General features: G+C 39.3%; 1 protein-coding gene across 1 annotated transcript in view; it reads right to left on the bottom strand.

The window, feature by feature from the left end:
- Positions 1–2,900: 2,900 nt before the first annotated feature.
- Agps (alkylglycerone phosphate synthase) overlaps positions 2,901–19,340 on the bottom strand; it is a 98,501-nt gene continuing 82,061 nt past the window's right edge. The window contains 2 exon segments of the mRNA NM_053350.2: positions 2,901–3,119; positions 19,025–19,082. Of these exon segments, the coding sequence (NP_445802.2) occupies positions 2,998–3,119; positions 19,025–19,082 (180 nt within the window). The 3' untranslated portion in view covers positions 2,901–2,997.

Below are 19,340 nucleotides of genomic sequence, written 5' to 3'. Positions count from 1 at the left end.
CTTCTCTGATCGGTTACACTTAGAAGCTATTGGTATGAAAGAGTATGACAAAGAAATATCTCTGGGATTAACATGCACAAAGGCCTTTTCAAATATGCAAACTAGGACTGTTACAATACTCTGGAGGGGGTGGGGGGTTCTTACATGTGTTTATATCTGATATAACATATACACCAATGGAAGCTTGTTTTTTTATTGAGCTTTTGTTTTCCAAAACACAGCAACACAAATATGCACACTGCAAGGCTTCCAGACTCATAAATAACTTCAGGTCAATAATCCTATTTATGTAAGCATTCTCAGTAACAGCCTACCATTTCTAAAAAAAAAAAAAGCAGTTTAATCCTTTATTCCTTGATAAAATGCTGGACACAAGAAACACGTGGTCTCCACAATTCAGCTAACTGAGAGGCTCAAGGACCACAGCATAAGATTCCATTCACTTATGCACCACACTACACAGCGCACCACGTGGATGCAGCAGTTTCTCCAAGGTCAGCACTGCCTGTCTGTTGAGTGTTTGGTACTTGACTCCATTTCTCTCGAGCAGCAAGTTCCCATCCCACTGAAACCCCAATGTGAATGTGACATCATCAGACTTAAGCAAAATATCACACAGATGACTAACGTAAGAAGGACAAGTCGGTGTTACGGGCTTCTGATATCAAACAGAACATCTTTTAAAGAAATAATCTATGAGTTAAGATGCTTCAGAGAACAATATTTTCCTGGGCTTAGCTTCATGAAGCCACGTGCAGACGCTTCTGAGAGAAGAGACAAGGTTTAAGTGCTTTGTGCATATTCATGAGCTCATGTCCCTCTGCACACACAGTCTACACTGAGGCGCCTCCCTGAGTGTGTGGGAAGGCTGCCTGATCTACAGTCAGAGTGAAACAGTACTAATAAACATTCTTGTGTTCCAAAATGATTCCTGTAGAAATTATCTAAATACAAAATGTAGCAACCATTATAGAATCAAGGTTGGCGAGGCCTCCATACACAGGAAAGGGAAACAAAGACAACCTGCCAACTGCCATAAAGCTCATGTGTTAGGGAACCAACCCAGGTGTCAGTCACAATGACAGTGCGGACTGCTGGGGCTGTGAAAACCTGAACTCCTTGAGGAAAGTGTTTTCACAACTGTATGCAAGGAACTGGATCTGCTAATGAAATTATTAAAATAACTACTTAGAAACATGTAGACACTGCCAGTGAGATGTTGGAATCTTACTAAATGTTACATTTCAACTACCAATTAGAGAATCACTTTCATGAGGATGCATTTTATAAAGAATCTTATAATTCTAGAGGCAATTTCCTTGCGTGTCCGGCTACTTCAAATCGTCAAAGTCTTTAATCAAAGATATGATGTAAATTTTATAATTAAAAATAAATCATCAATAAAAAGGTAGCTTCCAAAAAAATAAATATTGAGTTTTTGTTGTTAAACTAATACTTAATATTGACTTTCCTACAGATTTAAATTTATTAGTTTTAGGCCAATTATAATAGTTAAAAATTATTTACTATTTTTTAGTCTTAAAAATATCTTGTCAATTTTAAATTTTCACTGTTCTGTTTAAGGCTACTTAAGATATAAAAGGTATCAAACTGCCCCAACATATCTGGAGCTGTTGCTACATAGACAGACAGTGTGTCCTTTTAAAGGATCGTCTGCATTTTGACTTACATTATCTGATGAAATTTTAATTTTAAAAAATTATCAAAAGTTAGGTATTGCATTAAGAAAAGAACCCATTTCAAAATGTGAATCAGGAACCTCAACAGACAGTGATTTAAAGCAATTGTTCCACTTATTTCAATATCCAGTTTTGAATGTAAAAATGTCTGCTAAATGTGATCAATGTTCTGTTTAAGAAACAGGATATTTCAAACTTGTGATTATGGCATATGCAGTAATACATTTTTTTTTCTAATTTAGGTTAAACCAGTAATTCAAAAAAGCATTAAACTATTATTAAGAATTAAACTGAAACTATTTTTCCATGAAAATTTATCAGGCTATTTGTAGCTAATTAGAAAAAAAGATTGTTGTCATTGAAATTATTGAGGCTTTCAAATCCAAGAGTCAACTACTATTTCTTTAGCCAAATATTCTTTGAACTGGAGACAGCAGGTTCAGGAGCCTTTCTTTTGCTCACGCTGCAGCTGCTTGTGCAGATTAACAAGCACAGGACAGAAGAAACCTGAGGGTTGGAGGACAGACAATGGCCTTCACTTCATGGTACAACCTGCCCTTCCTGTGTAGTAAGTCAGCTGTTCTTACACAGCATGTTATGAATGATCCAGGACACAGCTATAGGTCACACTTCAGTGATACAAATACAGCTCACAGCTTCCTAGAAACAGACACGGAGGACAAAAGTGTGTCTGCTCACAGAGTAATTTCTATGTTGGCAATTTAAGTTTGTAACATGTATGCACTTCAAGCAAAGCTTAGGCTGAGCACCTTATACATGAAGGCATGCTAGGAACAGACTACCAGCTCTGTCATGAGCATCCTCCTCAATGACCTACTCACAGGAAAGTATGCTTTTAACAACATACACAAATATCTCTCACCAGCAGAGTCTTTGCTAGATTATCTGCTTTAGAGAAATGTTTAAGAAAGGACAGAACAGAAGAGAGGCTAGATGAGCAATGGATGACACCATCTGCCTTGGCTCACCTAGAGGAGGCGCATGTAAGACAGCTGGCAGCATAGTCCTCAGATAATGGGCAGCCTTGTGCTGCCTGACTAAAATCTGAAATGACAACCAGTTAGTTGGCTATAAACTGGTACACCTACAATGAGACCCAGGAACGCCATCTGTCAATCTATAGATGTAGAAACAAAGCACAGAACAAAAACCAACTCATTTTAAACCAACAAACAAACATAGCTGAAATACAGTCCCATGATATATTCGATTACTGGTATAACCATAGCTGATGACTTTTTAAAAGGTAACATTTTCCATAATGATATTAATGGAGTTATAAAAGGTTTCTGTTTCCAAAGATGTTACTGGGGTCCACATAGTCTTTGACAGACTTTAGCATCCCAAAGCCGACATCAGAGATGCTCTCCTTTAGCCACTGCTTTCGTAACTTGCCCACTGGAAAACAAAATAAAAAGGCTTCAATACACACCTTGAATGCTGGAAACCAATCAATCTTGTGACCATGAGTGAACAAACACTGTGTGATAAATGTTTTTATTCAAAAATGAGAAATGTTTTGCTTTATGTGATTTATTGAGCCCACCAGACTGTCAAGCTCATTAAGCCCCATGCACTCCCAGGGGAAGTCTGCCCCACAGTGTCTCCTTTCTCTGTAAACTATGAAACAGAGATTGACGGAAGTCTGGACTGAGATTACAGCCTATTTTACAAATAACAAGATGAAAAGACTCATGCTTATCAAGAGAGCCTGACCCTTGTCATAACTACCCAAAATTTTGTAGAAAATGAAGTTTACTGAAGAAAAGTATCATAGAAAAATCAATCTGTTTGGGTAGATTAAAAAAAAAATGACAGATCTTTAAACTACTTTAAGAAATACAATTAAAAGAAATGAGAAAATCTGACTTAAAGGATTCTGGGGGAAAAAAGATCTAGTTATGAATCTTTCCAATTAAAATTCTTTTCCAAGTGCTTTAAAATGAACCCACATACCCCAGGCAACATACACGCTCTTGGCGTTCTTTGTTCTGTCAGGTCCAAACTCGATGTTTGTTTTTTGTTTCTGGTACATACAAAAGCAGGCATCTAATCTGTTTTAAATTTAATCCCCTCTTATGAACTGACCGTTTTATTTTATTTATTTTTTTTTACCTGTTTTAGGGCTTACACATTTGAGGCAATGAAGTATCACAATAATTAGCAGTGTTAATCATTTTTAAAGGCACTAAGTACAAAACAACCTTTTCTACCTAAAACTTTTATGAGAGGCAAATAAAAAAAAAAATCTGTCAACTTGCTTTGGCACTGAAAGCAAAGCAGTTTATTGACTTTAGCATGACAAAATGAGTATCTTAATTTACTTTAGAGCTATTTTCAGTGAGTGCTTCTTGAACATATGCATTATTATAAAATAACTGAATTCAAATGGCCACTTTGCACAAATGTTCATTATGACCCAAAGTCATCAACAGAGACTTAATTGGCCAACAGAAATGGGAAGCCTCTCATTAAAGTCTTCGGCCTGTCACTCTAAAGTGCACCCCCATTTGTCAGGCTACAGCAATACATCACAGCACCTGCCTTTGGGAACCTTAAATACCATGTCAGCTCAGCTCAAAGAAGCTTTCAGGTCCCGTTCTCTGGAAAATCACTAACTCATCATCTAAACCAAACGGCACGATGCTTCAGAGAGTAAGGCATCAAAATGTCAAAGCACTGTGCTGTTATAATAAGGGGAACAAAGTTTAATGGGGGGAGGGCTGAAGTTCAAAAAGGAAGTTTCTGTTTAGAGATCTCTTCTGAAAACAGATGCCACACGTAAGGACTCCTGTCACAGCCTCGACCTGAAGATCTCTGACAGGACCATTATCATCTCAGCACTGTGCTACAGCCTGAGCTGTTTCATCTGCACATGGACTGACCTATTCATTTAGAACATCCTACACAAGTTGAGAAATCCTGTGTTTCCGGATTTGCTCTGAGATAGATAGATGACAGGTAGGCAGGCAGGCAGGCAGGCAGGCAGACAGACAGACAGACAGACAGGAATATGGCTAGATAGAAAGACAGCTAGACAGATAGAGGGATGCAGCTACTCTGACTTGGGGAAGGTGCTACCCATGCTGCAGCCGCTCAGGGGAGAGGAATGAAGAGCAGTCCGTGCCAGTCTCCACGGTTATCTGTAATATAGCTTCACTGAATGTGTCCTGTGGTTATGGATGTAATTGTCCTGAAAAGACGGCAAACAACTGCTCCAACAAGATGGAGCACATTAGAAGCTCAGCAGGACACCCAACAGCTAGCTTGTCTGCCTGGTTTTACACCTCCAGTAATAATGCAATTCCACAAGGAACTGAGCCATTGTCTGAGAAGCCACCCAACAGCCGTTGCATACTTAATGAAGTCACTCACCAAGCACTGGAAAACAGAAGGTGCTTGGAGTGCATCATTAGTTCTGTCAGAAGGATAATTTACACATCTATCTTGTCAAATTTTCTATGGTTTATACTTTTGCAATAATCAATCTAACATACATTTGATTAGTGAACTAGTAAGCAGCAGGAGAGAAGGCATAGCTGTGGCCCCTCATAAACATGTTTGATAAAGGAATTTAACCCATTGGTGGTACCAGTCTGTGAACTGCTCTGATGCTGGTAACAGAAACAGCTAAGTCAGGACATTGGAAAGCTTAACTTACCCAAGTAAAGCGACTAGAAAGCTTTGGTTTTGCTTAGCAAATTAAGCCAACTACACTGTAGAGTACATGTGCTAGGAGGAAGCAGATTAAATATAAACATCCCATGAGGCTTACTAATTAAAGTGACTAGAAACAGTCCTGAGATTCTGGAAAACACTCTATGGCAGCCCAATACATCAATAAATTAAAACAGCACAGGCCTAAGCCCAGAAGACAGGGGCTTCCAAGCACAGACTTTCATTACAGAGCTGGACCACATGTACTTCAGAAAATTCTTAGCTTGCTTGATATTCATCAATCAGAGGTCATAATCATCCATACACATGTGACACATATGCTAAATACTTATATGGTGACACCTTAAACACTTGCACAGCTTATTTTCTGAAAAGACGCAGTTCCCTTTATAGAGCACTCCCTATCAGATGGGAAGAATGACTGGATCACTACAAACAGCATATATGACAACTTGAACACTCCCGCTATGCAGCAGGCTACAAAGAAATGTATGGCATGAAAGTGTATATATTCCCCACGACTATCCTATGTGTGCTGTTGGTGGCTACCTGAGATCCAGTAGCCAGGAACATCTTTTCCTGATCACACTACAGTCTGATTGCCAACTGGGTCTACCTGTGTCTTTTACTGAATAAACAGGACTTTAAATGTGTTCTTCTAGAAGAGTAAAGAAAATAGGAGGTTCAGGGATGTTTTTTGAAATCATTTACTTTACATAGCTCTTTGGACAGATTCAAAGAATAATGTGTTTTATAGTATGATTCATAGCATTAAAACAAAACAAAAAACCAAACAAAAACAAAAACAGGGGCCAGACAACCAACAGATTAGGAAAAGATCTTTACTGATTCTACAACTGATAGAAGGCTTATATCCAAAACATACAAAGAACTCACGAAGTTAGACTGCAGGAAGACAAATAACCCTATTAAAAAATGGGGTTCAGAGCTAAACAAAGAATTCACAGCTGACACATGCTCCATTATGTTCATAGCAGCCTTATTTCTATTAGCCAGAAGCTGGAAAGAACCCAGATGCCCTTCAACAGAGGAATGGATACAGAAAATGTGGTACATCTACACAATGGAATATTACTCAGCTGTCAAAAACAATGACTTTATGAAATTCATAGGCAAATGGATGGAACTAGAAAATCATATCATCCTGAGTGAGGTAACCCAGTCACAGAAAAACACACATGGTATGCACTCATCGATAAGTGGCTATTAGCCCAAATGCTCGAATTACCCTAGATGCACAGAACACATGAAACTCAAGAAGGATGACCAAAATGCGAATGCTTCACTCCTTCTTTAAAAGGGGAACAAGAATACCCTTGGGAGGAAATAGAGAGGCAAAGATTAAAACAGAGGCTGAAGGAACACCCATTCAGAGCCTGCCCCACATGTGGCCCATACATATACAGCTACCAAACTAGATAGGATGGATGAAGCAAAGAGGTGCAAGCTGACAGGAACCGGATGTAGATCTCTCCTGAGAGACACAGCCAGAATATGGCAAATACATAGGCGAATGCCAGCAGCAAACCACTGAACTGAGAACGGGACCCCCGTTGAAGGAATCAAGAGAAAGGACTGAAAGAGCTGAAGGGGCTTGAGACCCCATATGTACAACAATGCCAAGCAACCAGAGCTTCCAGGGACTAAGCCACTACCTAAAGACTATACATGGACTGACCCTGGGCTCCAAATTCATAGGTAGCAATGAATAGCCAAGTAAGAGCACCAGTGGGAGGGGAAGCCCTTGGTCCTGCCAAGGCTGGACCCCCAGTGAACCCGATTGTTGGGGGGAGAATGGTAATGGGCGGAGGATGGGGAAGGGAACACCCATAGAGAAGGGGAGGAGGATGTTGGCCTGGAAACCAGGAAAGGGAATAACATTTGAAATGTAAATAAGAAATACCCAATTTAATAAAGATGGAAAAAAAAAAACCAAAACGAAAAAAACAAAAACCAGGAGCCAGAGAAGTGACTCAATGATAAAGGGTTTGCCCTACAAAAAAAGCATGAGGACTTGAGTTTGTATCTTCAGGACCTATATAAAAGCCAGGCAGGGGACATTTGTCTGTAACCACAGTGCTGGGCATGGGCAAAGACAGGCAGGTCCCTGGGGCTTGCTGGCTCACTAGGCTAGCACAGAAGGCAAATTTTAGGTTCAGTAAGAGTCCTCATCTCAAAAACTAAGGTACAGAGTGAATGAGAATGATACTCAATGTGAATCTCTGGACTCCTCATACACATACTGGCATATGTGTACACACACACACACACACACACACACACACACACACACACACACACACGGTTAAGAGTGAAGTAAGTGGTGTCATATGTTAAAAATGTGGATATGAGGGCTAGTCTGACCACATTATCTGGAACTCCTCTTTGTGGTTTAAGATTTAGCAGAAACTACTAAATAATTCTACCTTAAAAGGAATAAATTGGAGCCAGCTGAACACAGAGGTCTCTTTATCTAGATATATTTAACTTGCTGGTCACAGTTTGATTGAAAGATGTTCACAGATTTAGACAGAAGAACGCGATGGGAGGGCTGGCACACAAAGCAGTGGTAAAGTGAAGAAGGGAGGAGGACACAAGAGAGTGCAGTGGATCAGAAAGAGTAGAAAAGAACTGACTATTAAATAGACTAATTATTAAGAAGCTCAGTAAAGCTGAAGAACAAAAGGAGAATTAGCAAAAGCCAAAAGTAACAGCCATTACTTCAACAGCCATATCTTGAGAACTAAGGGTATAGGACATGTCCAGCATGCATGCACAGGCCTGACCTTAGTCCCCATTACCTCAAAATGAGTAATAACAAGTAACAAGCAAAGCCACAGTCAGCACGCCAAGTACCAACTCAGCCTTAATGTGTGAGTCATATCTTAGGAAGAAAGTCATGGAGACGTGGTCTTACAGGAGGGCTCTAAGGAGTGACTTTTTAAGCTTTTCCTTCCTTCCTTCCTTCCTCCCTCCTTCCCTTCCCTTCCCTTCTCTTCCCTTCCCTTCCCTTCCCTTCCCTTTCTTTTCCTACATTCATTGGTCCTTCCTTTAGTGTATGGTATATTGTGCATGTGGAAGTCAAAAAAGGATGCTGGGTGTCTTCCTCTATTCCTCAAAGGTCCTCTCACTGAACATAGTGATCGCATTTTCTCAGCTACAGTAGCAGATCCTCCTGTCTCTGCCCTACTCAGAGCTGGGGTTACAGAAGTGTACCAGATACCCAGTTTGTTATGTTGAGTGCTGGTCTCTGAACTCTGATCCTCATGACTGTGAAGAAAGCATCCTTAACCACTGAGCCATCTCTCTCTAGGTCCCATAAGCTTCTCATTTTTCCATTACTTAGTCTGAAGAAACTACTGCTAGATTTATAGAACTAATGCTAGATGTATACCCAATATCTTGTCAGAAGAAGTTTGGGATCCTCTAGGATCTGTTAGGTACTAATGAGAACAGAGAAAAACAATGGACAATCAGACTGAGTTACTTGGTAGACTGATCATGTCTCTTAAAGGGAGATTCAACTTAGAAAGCGCTCTGACTTGTGTAGTAAAGCACATTGTTATTGGTTGCTTCTGGAAAAACTGCATGCTTCATAAATGCCAGGCAACTGATCTCTACCTGAGAAGTGATAGCATTAGCCAGTAAGAGAACCTGAGATGGGACTATGACTCTTTATGACTTTGTAAAAGAAACTGAATGTTTAAGACTATAAACACTACAGTGTTGTGTAGGTTTTCTCTTATTGCCAATATTTAAAATGTCTATTTTCTTTCTGTCTTGTTTAGAGGTTTGTTGGTCTTCTGAGACCACGTCCTGTCATCATTCTGCCTCAGACTTCTGAGTACTGTAGTTATAACAATGTCCACCATCACAATACTTGCTAGCAATGCCAGTTTTTGCTGTTGTTGTTTTCTTATGCTAAAATTTGTCTACACAGTTTATCTAATAGCTCTGATGTTTGAATAGCTCTTTTTAGAGTAAGTAAGAACTGGACTCAATCTGTCTTCAGTACCACCAGCAATTTGTTACACTTGAAATTTAAACCAGAGTAGAACTGATGTTTATACACACAGCAGAAATCAAAGAAAAAAAAAAAACAGGTTAAATAAAATAAGACTGATAAAATAGAGAATGTTCTTTCTTACTGTTCTCTGCAATCTTGTTAGATAATACAGTATCTACCACATAGTAAGATAGTCAATACATTTAATTGAAGTAAAAATGAATGGAACCAGTTATTCTTAGGACATTTAAAATACAGCATAGGGATTCAAAAATCTAGTAAAGCAATGTAGCTTTCTTATTTCCTTGATTATATTCACCCTGTGTTTCCTGTATTTTGACATTATTTCTTGAGGTACCTAGAGCGCTTCGGTAGTAGGTATAGAAGGCACGGCATAGAACTGAAAGTTCTCACTTCCTTAAAATCTCGAGAGCTCTCCTAGTGATTCCCAAGTGCAGTGACTAGCACTTAGCAACGTCTATGGAATGTCTGCTGTCCTAATGGGGCAACTGTTATTGGCATTGTGCTACAGAGTGTTATGTCAACTTAACAAAAGCTAACATCATATAGGAAGGCACCATGATTAAGAAAAAGCCTAGATCAGATCCATCTGTAGAGCATTTTATTAATTTAATGATTGATGGAGTAGGGCCCAGGGTGGTATCATCCCTAGGTTGTGGTCTTGGGTTTTCTAAGCAGGCTGTGCAAGTCATGGGAAGCAAGCCAGTAACAGCACTCTTCCATGGCCTTGCATCGGTCCCTTGTATGCTGACTCCTTTCAGTGATGGGCTATCACACGGAAGAGCAGGCCAGATATACAATAAACACTTTGCTCTCCAACTTGCTTTTGGTCATAGTATCTCATCACAGCAATAGCAGCTTTAATATAGGTGTCTACTGGGTGGAGCCACGGATACCACTAAACATTCCAAAACTCAGAAAGCAGCACTCCACCAACAGAAACTTATCTGGCCAAAAATGTCGCTAATGCCAAGACTGAGAAATCCATGGCTCTCTCTGTTTCCAAGTATCCACCACCCAGGAGCCCAACAGCTGCCATAAAGGTATACTTTCAATGATATAACTAACTGGATCAGCGCTGCAAGTGGTACAGCCCTCCACGAAAATATTGTAAACCAAAATGGTTCATCACAGTGGCCACAAGTTATATGTGGATACAGAGCATTTAATGTGCTTAGTATAACTAAGGGAGTAATTTTTTATTTTTAATTACAGAAGTTTAGACATGGACTGACCCTGGACTCTGACCTCATAGGTAGCAATGAATATTCTAGTAAGAGCACCAGTGGAAGGGGAAGCCCTTGGTCCTGCTAAGACTGAACCCCCAGTGAACGTGATTGTTGGGGGGAGGGCGGCAATGGGGGGAGGATGGGGAAGGGAACACCCATAAAGAAGGGTAGGGGGAGGGGTTAGGGGGATGTTGGCCCGGAAACCGGGAAAGGGAATAACACTCGAAATGTAAATAAGAAATACTCAAGTTAATAAAAAAAACAAAAAACAAAAAACAAAAAAACAGAAGTTTAAATAGCTATGTGCAGTATCATGGCTTCTAGATTGTATTGCACAGCTACAGAGTAACAGCAAAAATAAAATTTACCTAACAGATATTAGATATTTAACAGATACTGTATGTGAAAATATCTATTAAAACTAACTTTGGTAACCATATGAAACAGACTATAAACAGTTAAGTGCTTTTAACAATATGATGATGTAATCTGGGCATCATCACACAAACACCTTACTTTGTACAGAAGGGTCTATACTGAAAAACTACCAGGAAGGAAAAGTTGTCTTTAATAGTCCAAGGAAACTGTTGCCATTCTTTTCTAATAGTGCCTGTGGGGCTGGAGGACACTATAGGACTAGCACCTAACAAACATGTTATCACAGCCCTTGGTCTGAGATTGAGCTTCTGCAGCTTGCCTAAGTGGGAGGGGGACAAGCAGTGCACTTGATAGAGATTTTCCCTGTGAGCTCAAAGTTTGCTACATCTGATGTACTACAAAGTAAATTTGTTTTTAACTATTGGTAGATCTATTTACATTGCTTCGGTAGAAAAATAGTAATAAGTGTATTAAAAAAGCTCTGAGAGAAAAAGCCAGCCATTAAGAAGAATATTAACGTAAAAGGTCAAACATTTTGCTCTCTAATCTGATGTGATGTAAAATCTGTTGGCTATACTACACAGCTGCTGACTATCAGAGGTCATGGCTTTGACCCTGGTACAATCCAGATGTAGACCAGCTTTACCTCCAAAGCATCCATGTATACCTGTCTCCAGCTACCTCCCCAGCCTGACTCCTGGACCACTAATCTCTTCTCAACTGTTTTGTCCTGTCGAAACTGTTACAGAATCCTGAGGGCAGGAAGCCACTGAGACTGGCTCTTATACACTCAACACAGTCCCACAGAGATGCACCCAAGTAGTGATAGTTTAATCGTTTTCTCCATTTTTTGTCACTGAATAAAATCCCAGAACACAGAGTAGCAAGATTCCTTTAGCCCTTCACAGGCTGAAAGACATCCACACTGGTCCCCCTTCATCTTTTTATAGTTGAGTCCAGCTAACCAGTTTGTCCCTTTATGGACTAGACTATTGATCCAGTCCAAGAATCCTCTGCCTGTCTGTAGGGCTGAGGATTTTCTCCTTGTACTACTTTTAATAGTTTTAGAGCTTCATGTTTTACACTTAAGATAATAATCCATTTTGGGTTCATTTCTGTCTGGATGTAGGTCTGCTTCAATGTTCTTTTGTGTGCACGGTTACATGCATGTGTGCTTACAGATAAGGCTCAAAATCAGAAAGATATGTTTATCCTTTTTTCAAAATTATTCTAATTTCTTTGTCTTATCACATAAATTTTGAAAAATCTTTCCCAGATCCATAAGAAAAACCCTGCTAAAATTCTAATAGAAAATATGTTTTAAAAGATAGATCAGTTTGTACAAAGCTGACACACTTTTACAGGAATAGGCCTTCCATTTATTTACATAGGATTTCCTTGGCTCCTCCCATTGTCATTCTGTAATTTTTAGATTATAAAGCCTATGAGTATTTTCTTGGATTGAAGCCTATGTACATTTATTTCATTTTTTAGCAGTTATGAATGCTGTTATATTTTAGATTTTGGTTTGTACATTTGTTGTTAATTTTTGTGTGGAATTAAATTTTTATGTATTCTTGCTGACTCTTGTTTTTGAACATTCTCCGAGATTTTCTAGACAGAGCCCCATGCAATGGCCAAGAGTCTCTTTTCCTTCCTCCTCTCCTTCCTTCCTATCTTCTGGTTCACATTACAGGTTTCCAAGAGATGCTCTGCTCAGCTTCTTTTACTTCAAACGTTTCTGATGGCACTGCTTTCTACTCTGACAGCCAGGGGGGAGAAAAGTAACAACAGCTTTGATTTGCTCAGATACCAATATTTCAACTAAGACTGGTAAATGCAATCAGAGTATTTTATTTATTGACAAAGGGCCTGAAGAATAATTTAAGAAATGAATGGCTTAAAATTGTAAGTTCAAGTTCAAGTTAAATATGTGGCTGACACAAACTTTATTGTTTAAACTGACCAGCAAATCAGCTGCAGAGACAAGAGCTATGAAGATTAAGAAAGCAGACTCTATTTCCTTCAGCCTCAAGTTCCAGGCTACATCTGTTTTCTCTGATACACAAAACCAAAGTTAAAATAGCTCCATTTATCACAGCATGATTGTAGGCAGACAAACCAGCCTGTCTGTTTCCAGATAGTGAAAGCAACTGTTATTAATCACAATTACAGGCCAAACCCTCCGAGAGAAATTGCATCAATACTCTCCTAGCTCACAGTTCTTCTACTCTGAAACAAAAAACAAAACAAAATAATAACAAAAAACCCAACCAACCAACCAACCACAGTACTGAGAGTGCCATGACACTGCCTGAAGGTCCATAAAGAAACACGCTGCTGAGGCCAGCTTAAATTTTCCAGTTCAGGGAGCAAGTGAGGAAAATCTTTTATACATATAAAATTATAAAATTAGGAATATCTCAAAAGCATTAATAGTAAGCCTAACAGCACAATTAAACTTGTTATTTAACATTCAGATTAATAACACTTTTGCTTTATGAAACTATAGTGATTAGCAATGGAAATTTGAAAGTTTAACTTCAAATAGAAAAGCTAATATGAAAAGTTATTTTATTATAGTCAATTTCATTGCCAGTAGTGTGGAATTTACTTTTCTTTCATGAATATTTTCAGGAGACCTATAGAGTAAGACCTCTAAGCTATAAATAAAAATGATAGTGTCAGACCTCCTTAAACATGCACATCTTCTCTAAATAAACGGCAAGCCACTTTTCAGAGGTTGGTGCAAAAGATGAAGGGAATAAACCAGCCTTCTCTCTGTCCTCTCCTACTGCTTAGAGACACATGCTGCAATGTCTCAGCAGCTCCATGCAAGGCTGTAGATGTGCTGCATGCGCTACGGCTGCATCCTCTAACGAGCCTCTGCGGCGGTGCACATCACTCTTGGTCTGCAGGTGAGGACGACTGCAGCTCAGAGAACCTGCTTTCCTACAATCTCATAGTAAACTCAGAGCTAGGAATATACAATTTATTTCTAAGACTATGTCCTTTCCTACTTACGGCATGCATGTATGTATATGTGTCCTTACACATGTGGTGCTTAGGACCTTCTGCATGTGAGGCAAGTGCTCACCACCCACTACACCCCACACATCACTTTAATCTTCGTCTTGAGACAGAATCTCAATCTAAATTGCTAACAAAGACTTGACTACTTCAGCAGCCCAAGAATGACTTGAGCTTATGATCTTCCTTCGATATAGGATCCTATTAATTACAGAAAGGCTCGGTTTACTCTACAGTATTTCTGTGAGACTGTATTAGCAGAGTCACTCATTCAGCAGATCACAATGACGTGCATTCTCTGCACATTACTGAGTGCTCCTGACAGACGCTGCTCTCCTGTAGTCTTCCCTAGGAAGAGCTATGGCACAGACACTCAGTGTTCTGGGGCTGGAGGACAGAATGTGACCAAAGTCATTACTGATGCTGAACAGAATTCAAATGGAAAACATAAAAACTACACACGTGGGCAAGGGAAAGTGACATCTTTACTGGAGACCTAAATGACCAGGTAAAGGGAGCCATGCAAACAAATATCTAAAACAGCAGAAAATGAGGGAATAGCATGAGCCTTGAGGAGAAAGAGGTTATGTTTGCGAAACAGCAAGAAAAAAAGTATCAGAGACATGTAGCATGGCATCACTGAAGGACTAATGAGGGGTCTGGGTTTTCTTCTGAATGTGAAGAGAAAATCTGACTTAAAGAATTAAAGAGAAAAAGGAAAAGAAAAGATTCCCATGCAGCAGGGAAGGGAGGAAGGGTCAGATGTAAGAGGGTTCTTACTGCTCTGTGCCCACTGCAAACAGATTTGAACTAAGGCGGTGCCAGAAGTGGGGACATCTTTTGGTTGTGGAGTCATCAGCATTAAGTCTTCAGGATAGTTTTGCGTTGTGGGTCTGAGACTGTCACTAAGGAGCTAGGTAATGGGGACAGGAAAGGATGAGCTCTCTACTGAGCATTTAGCAAGACCACATCCCCTCTTGATAGTATTATGCAAAGTGGTCTGTATGTCTCTGCAGGCCTGGGTTCTTTTCCTAAGCACTACAAGAAATCAGGTAGTTTGGAATTTGTTTCCACGCAGTTATTATTTCTGATCACATAGAAAATAAATACTAGAAAAGGGACAGAAAATTTAAAATCTTTTAATGCAGCAGCCTCTAAATTTAATATGGAATCAAACTTTGCCACATTCTACTTCAAGTCAATAAATGGAATTGTCTCAACATATGAAGTCATTAACAAATCAAGATCTCTAAACCTAGAACTTGAAAATTTACACAATTGTATGAGTAGTTTTACTGTGTTATGGTTTGAATAGGAATAGCCTATATAATCTCACATATTTGAGTACTTGGTCTCTGGTTGGTGAAACTGTTTGGGAAGGATTAAGACATAGGGTTATGTTGGAGGAGGTGTGTCACTGGTGGTTTGACGTTTCAAAGGCCTATGCCATTCCTAACATCTGTCTCCTGGTGTGTTTCAAGATGTAGACTCTTGAACTACTGCTCTGCCTGCCTACCTGCTACACACCCCCTGCTCTAGTGGTCATGGTCTCTAACCCTCTGAAACTGTGAGCTCCAGATAAACACTTTTATATGTTGCCTGGGTCACAGTATTATCTATAAGAATAGAAGAAGTAACTAAGACACTAGAACATAAACTGTCCTGTACTGTTGCAGTGCCTAATATTGAAAATGTTAGATGCCTACAATCAAGAAGTATAAAACCAACAAGAAAGTAAAAGGATTTATGGGCAAGAACTAAGAAAAAAACATAATAAAAAAATTAAAACTTTTGGTTCCCTTCTGTGGCACTTGTTTAAAAAGTGATTATCTTACATATGGAAATGAAAGAAAAGGAAGAGTTCTGTCTTAAAGGAGAACTAATGCATAATATTTCTTTTCACAGGCAGTCAATTTCAATCTTAAAAAGATTTAAAATGATTTCATGATTTCACATAGTTTAGGTTTCTTAGTGTAAGGACAAGAGGATTGAAGAGTGAAGCCCTGAATTACATTCAAATTCTTACACCAGCAATAAAAGCTTATATTTTGAATTCCATCTGAAATAAAGTCACTCAGCTGCGTGCTGAAGAGGATTAAAGGAGATTAAGTTACACAGACCCCAGAAGCCATCTATAGCTGTATAAACATTAATATTTCCTTCATCTTCTCTTCCCATCTGACAATCAGGCATTATTACGCTGTGGTTGCCTTGACAGTGCTGTCTGAAGTAACGGGGGACTTATCTAAAGCACAGAGCAGGGCATGAAAGCACCCATAGTTTCTGAAATGTAACTTATTCTCCTAGGCTGACTGTGTAACATCTGTGAGGAAAAGAAAAACCTTTCAAATTCTCTAGTCTAGGTGGCCAGTAATATTTTATATGGAAAATACATTATAAAAGATTAAAAGACATTAAGTATACCTTGTATCAAACAAAACAAAACAAAACAAAACAAAAATCAATCACTAAGGACTAGATCCCTAGGCTCAGGTTATAAGACCTAGGGATCAGTGTCTATCACAAACAAAACCCACAGGGAATATTTCCATAATTTTGAGACCAAGGGTTGATAAATTAAAATCAATATATTGCAGGTTAAAGTTCATACTTTTTCCAACTATTACTTATCGACTCGCTTGTGGTACTGGGTAGGATAATCCAATGGTCTTTTATAACTTTACAAGTAAAATCCAAATCTCAAGTCTACCTTACCACAGTTTATGTTTCTGCAGCAGTGCTTCAGAGGTGCCTTGTGTCAGGTACAGCTGTGCATGGACAGGTAGGCTCCTCTCAGACAGCAGCTCTACTCGTCTGAGAAGCAACTGCAGCCTGTGTCTCTCTCTGGGAACCTTGCACACAGCTACTCCTAGGAACCCTGGATACACTCACAGGTGTCGGGAAACAGAAGTAGAGCTCCTGACCACACAAGGCCACCAGCAGGGCTCTCCTCTGCACTGCTTCAGATCACTTGGTCACCTTCAATCTTGGCAAAACTTCTCACACTACAGAATATGAGTGACCTAAGACCATCATCCACAAACAGCCATTTAATAATCAATTCTCTAAATGACAATTTAAGCCTCTATCACACCTTCTCTACACTGCCATCCTCACTCTCTGGTCCTTTTCTCATATTTATTGATTTTTTAAAAAAAGTGTAAGGTCCAGAAGCAAACCTAGCCTTTAAGTCCATGCAAGACTTTTCTGGTGCCCTTTCTTCATCTGTATCCTAACCTTCACTAGCACCTCTGAGAAACCCTACCTCAGTGAATGGGGAAGACCATCAAGGAAAGTTCTCACACAGCCTCAGACCTTCATCCATGGATACACATATGTACACATTTACATGCGCATGCACATGCGCATGCGCACACACACACAAAAAAGAACTTCAAAGGAAAGGTTATAACTAGGAAAAGAAGGCACAGGATTAATTTATCCACTCTAACGTTCATTAGACAACCTACTTATTTGTGAAAGTTAAGATAAGAAAAGAGAGAAAGGACTGAAGGAGCTGAAGGGGTTTGCAACCCCATAGGAAGAACAACAATATCAACCAACCAGACCTACCAGAGCTCCCAGGGACTAAACCTCCATCCCAAGAGTACACAGGCATGGAATTGTGGCTCCAGCCACATATGGAGCAGAGAATGACTTTGTCCGTCATGAATGGGAGGAGAGGCCCTTGGTCCTGGGAAGGCTCAATGCCCCAGTGTAGGGAAATGTCAGGGCGGGGAGGTGGGAGGGAGTAGGTGAGTGGGTAGGGGAATACCCTTATAGAAGCAGGGGGAGAGGAGATGGAATATTGGGTTTCTAGAGGGGAAACTGGGAAAGGGGATAACATTTGAAATGTAAATTTAAAAATACCAAGTATGGTTAAAAAACAAAAAAGAAAGAAAGAGTAAGAATGAAGTTTGAGAAAAGAAAAGACAGCATTAAGGATGAGATTGACATAACAGTGCTGGAATCACTTGCTATGATCTTGCATCTCATTCACTTATATTATCAACCTTCTCCAGCCCTGTCTATAAGAATGCTCTGTGTAGACAAGCACTCTATAGAATACCCTTTTCCACCAAAATTCTTCCATTATCTTTCTACACACAATTGGAGGCTGAGTACTAGAACAGTTCTTGATTTTAGTATAAAACAACATATAGAAGAAAATCATTGCATTCCTGGACCCCAACTTTCTAGCAAGCAAATGCAAATGATTTAAACACAAATGTACAGCATTTTAGATAATATAGTTTTGAGGGGAATCAAAAAGTACAAGACGTATTCAGGACAGGTCAAGGGTTTAATTGTAGGTCATTATTTGTCCTCATACACCTCCCTAAGTTACTTTTAGTCTCTACATTTGTACTTTCCCTAAGCCTATACAATTACAGGGAGAAATACACAGTCACAAGTTTCTGTTACAGAGAATTTGGGGATAATCTCAAAATTACAGTTTTAATAATGGCAGTCTTAGGGAAAACATCTCTTAGTTTGATCACATGGGATCAATTATTTGTTGATTAATGTGCTGAGGTGTAGAGAGAACAAATACCTTTCACTATATATACAACTAATGTTCATGTATACTCCAACAGTGGCTGGAAAAGACTAAAAAGGGTTTGTTTTTCTTTCCTTTCTTTAAAGCTTTGGCTGTAATGGCCAACCACCTCTCAGGTAAGGTAACCTGCACTCTATTAACATGAGGGGCCTGAGAAAGCTGATGGATTCCATACCAAGGCAGACCATCAAACCAGGCATTCTGTTGGCTATCACATAATCTCCCTACTTTGTTCAGTTATTCTAAGACATAAAAATGTTTCCAAATATCAAGTGTTCTCAAATTACTCATGTGATAATATTCCCCAGGTTTTTATTGAACCAAATATTTAAAAAAGCAGGAGCATTAGAAATTCTACACCATGCCCCTTTAAAAATACCTCCATGGTGATGTGACAGGCTCCCTCCATTGGCAAGGATTTCATCTCTAGCAGCTGCCTGTAAGTGAAAACAACACAAAATGTTACTGCTACTTGGATTTCACTTTAGAGTGACTAACATTTACTGACTTCTCCCTAGATGCCCAGAAAGGCACCAAGCAATTTGCCTGAACTCTTTCATTTATTTCCCTATATAACCACCCTTAGGGAAAGCATCTCTTAGTTCAATCACATGGGATAAATTGTGTTAGTTCTATATACAGATCTAGGAGGAATAAAAGAAAGGGAAGAGGGAAGGAGGAAAAAAAGAATCCAA

Source organism: Rattus norvegicus, chromosome 3, assembly GCF_036323735.1.
Source record: "Rattus norvegicus strain BN/NHsdMcwi chromosome 3, GRCr8, whole genome shotgun sequence".
NCBI lineage: Eukaryota > Metazoa > Chordata > Mammalia > Rodentia > Muridae > Rattus > Rattus norvegicus.
Note: the sequence above shows the minus strand (reverse complement) of the source record. Positions and strands in the feature narration are given on the sequence as shown.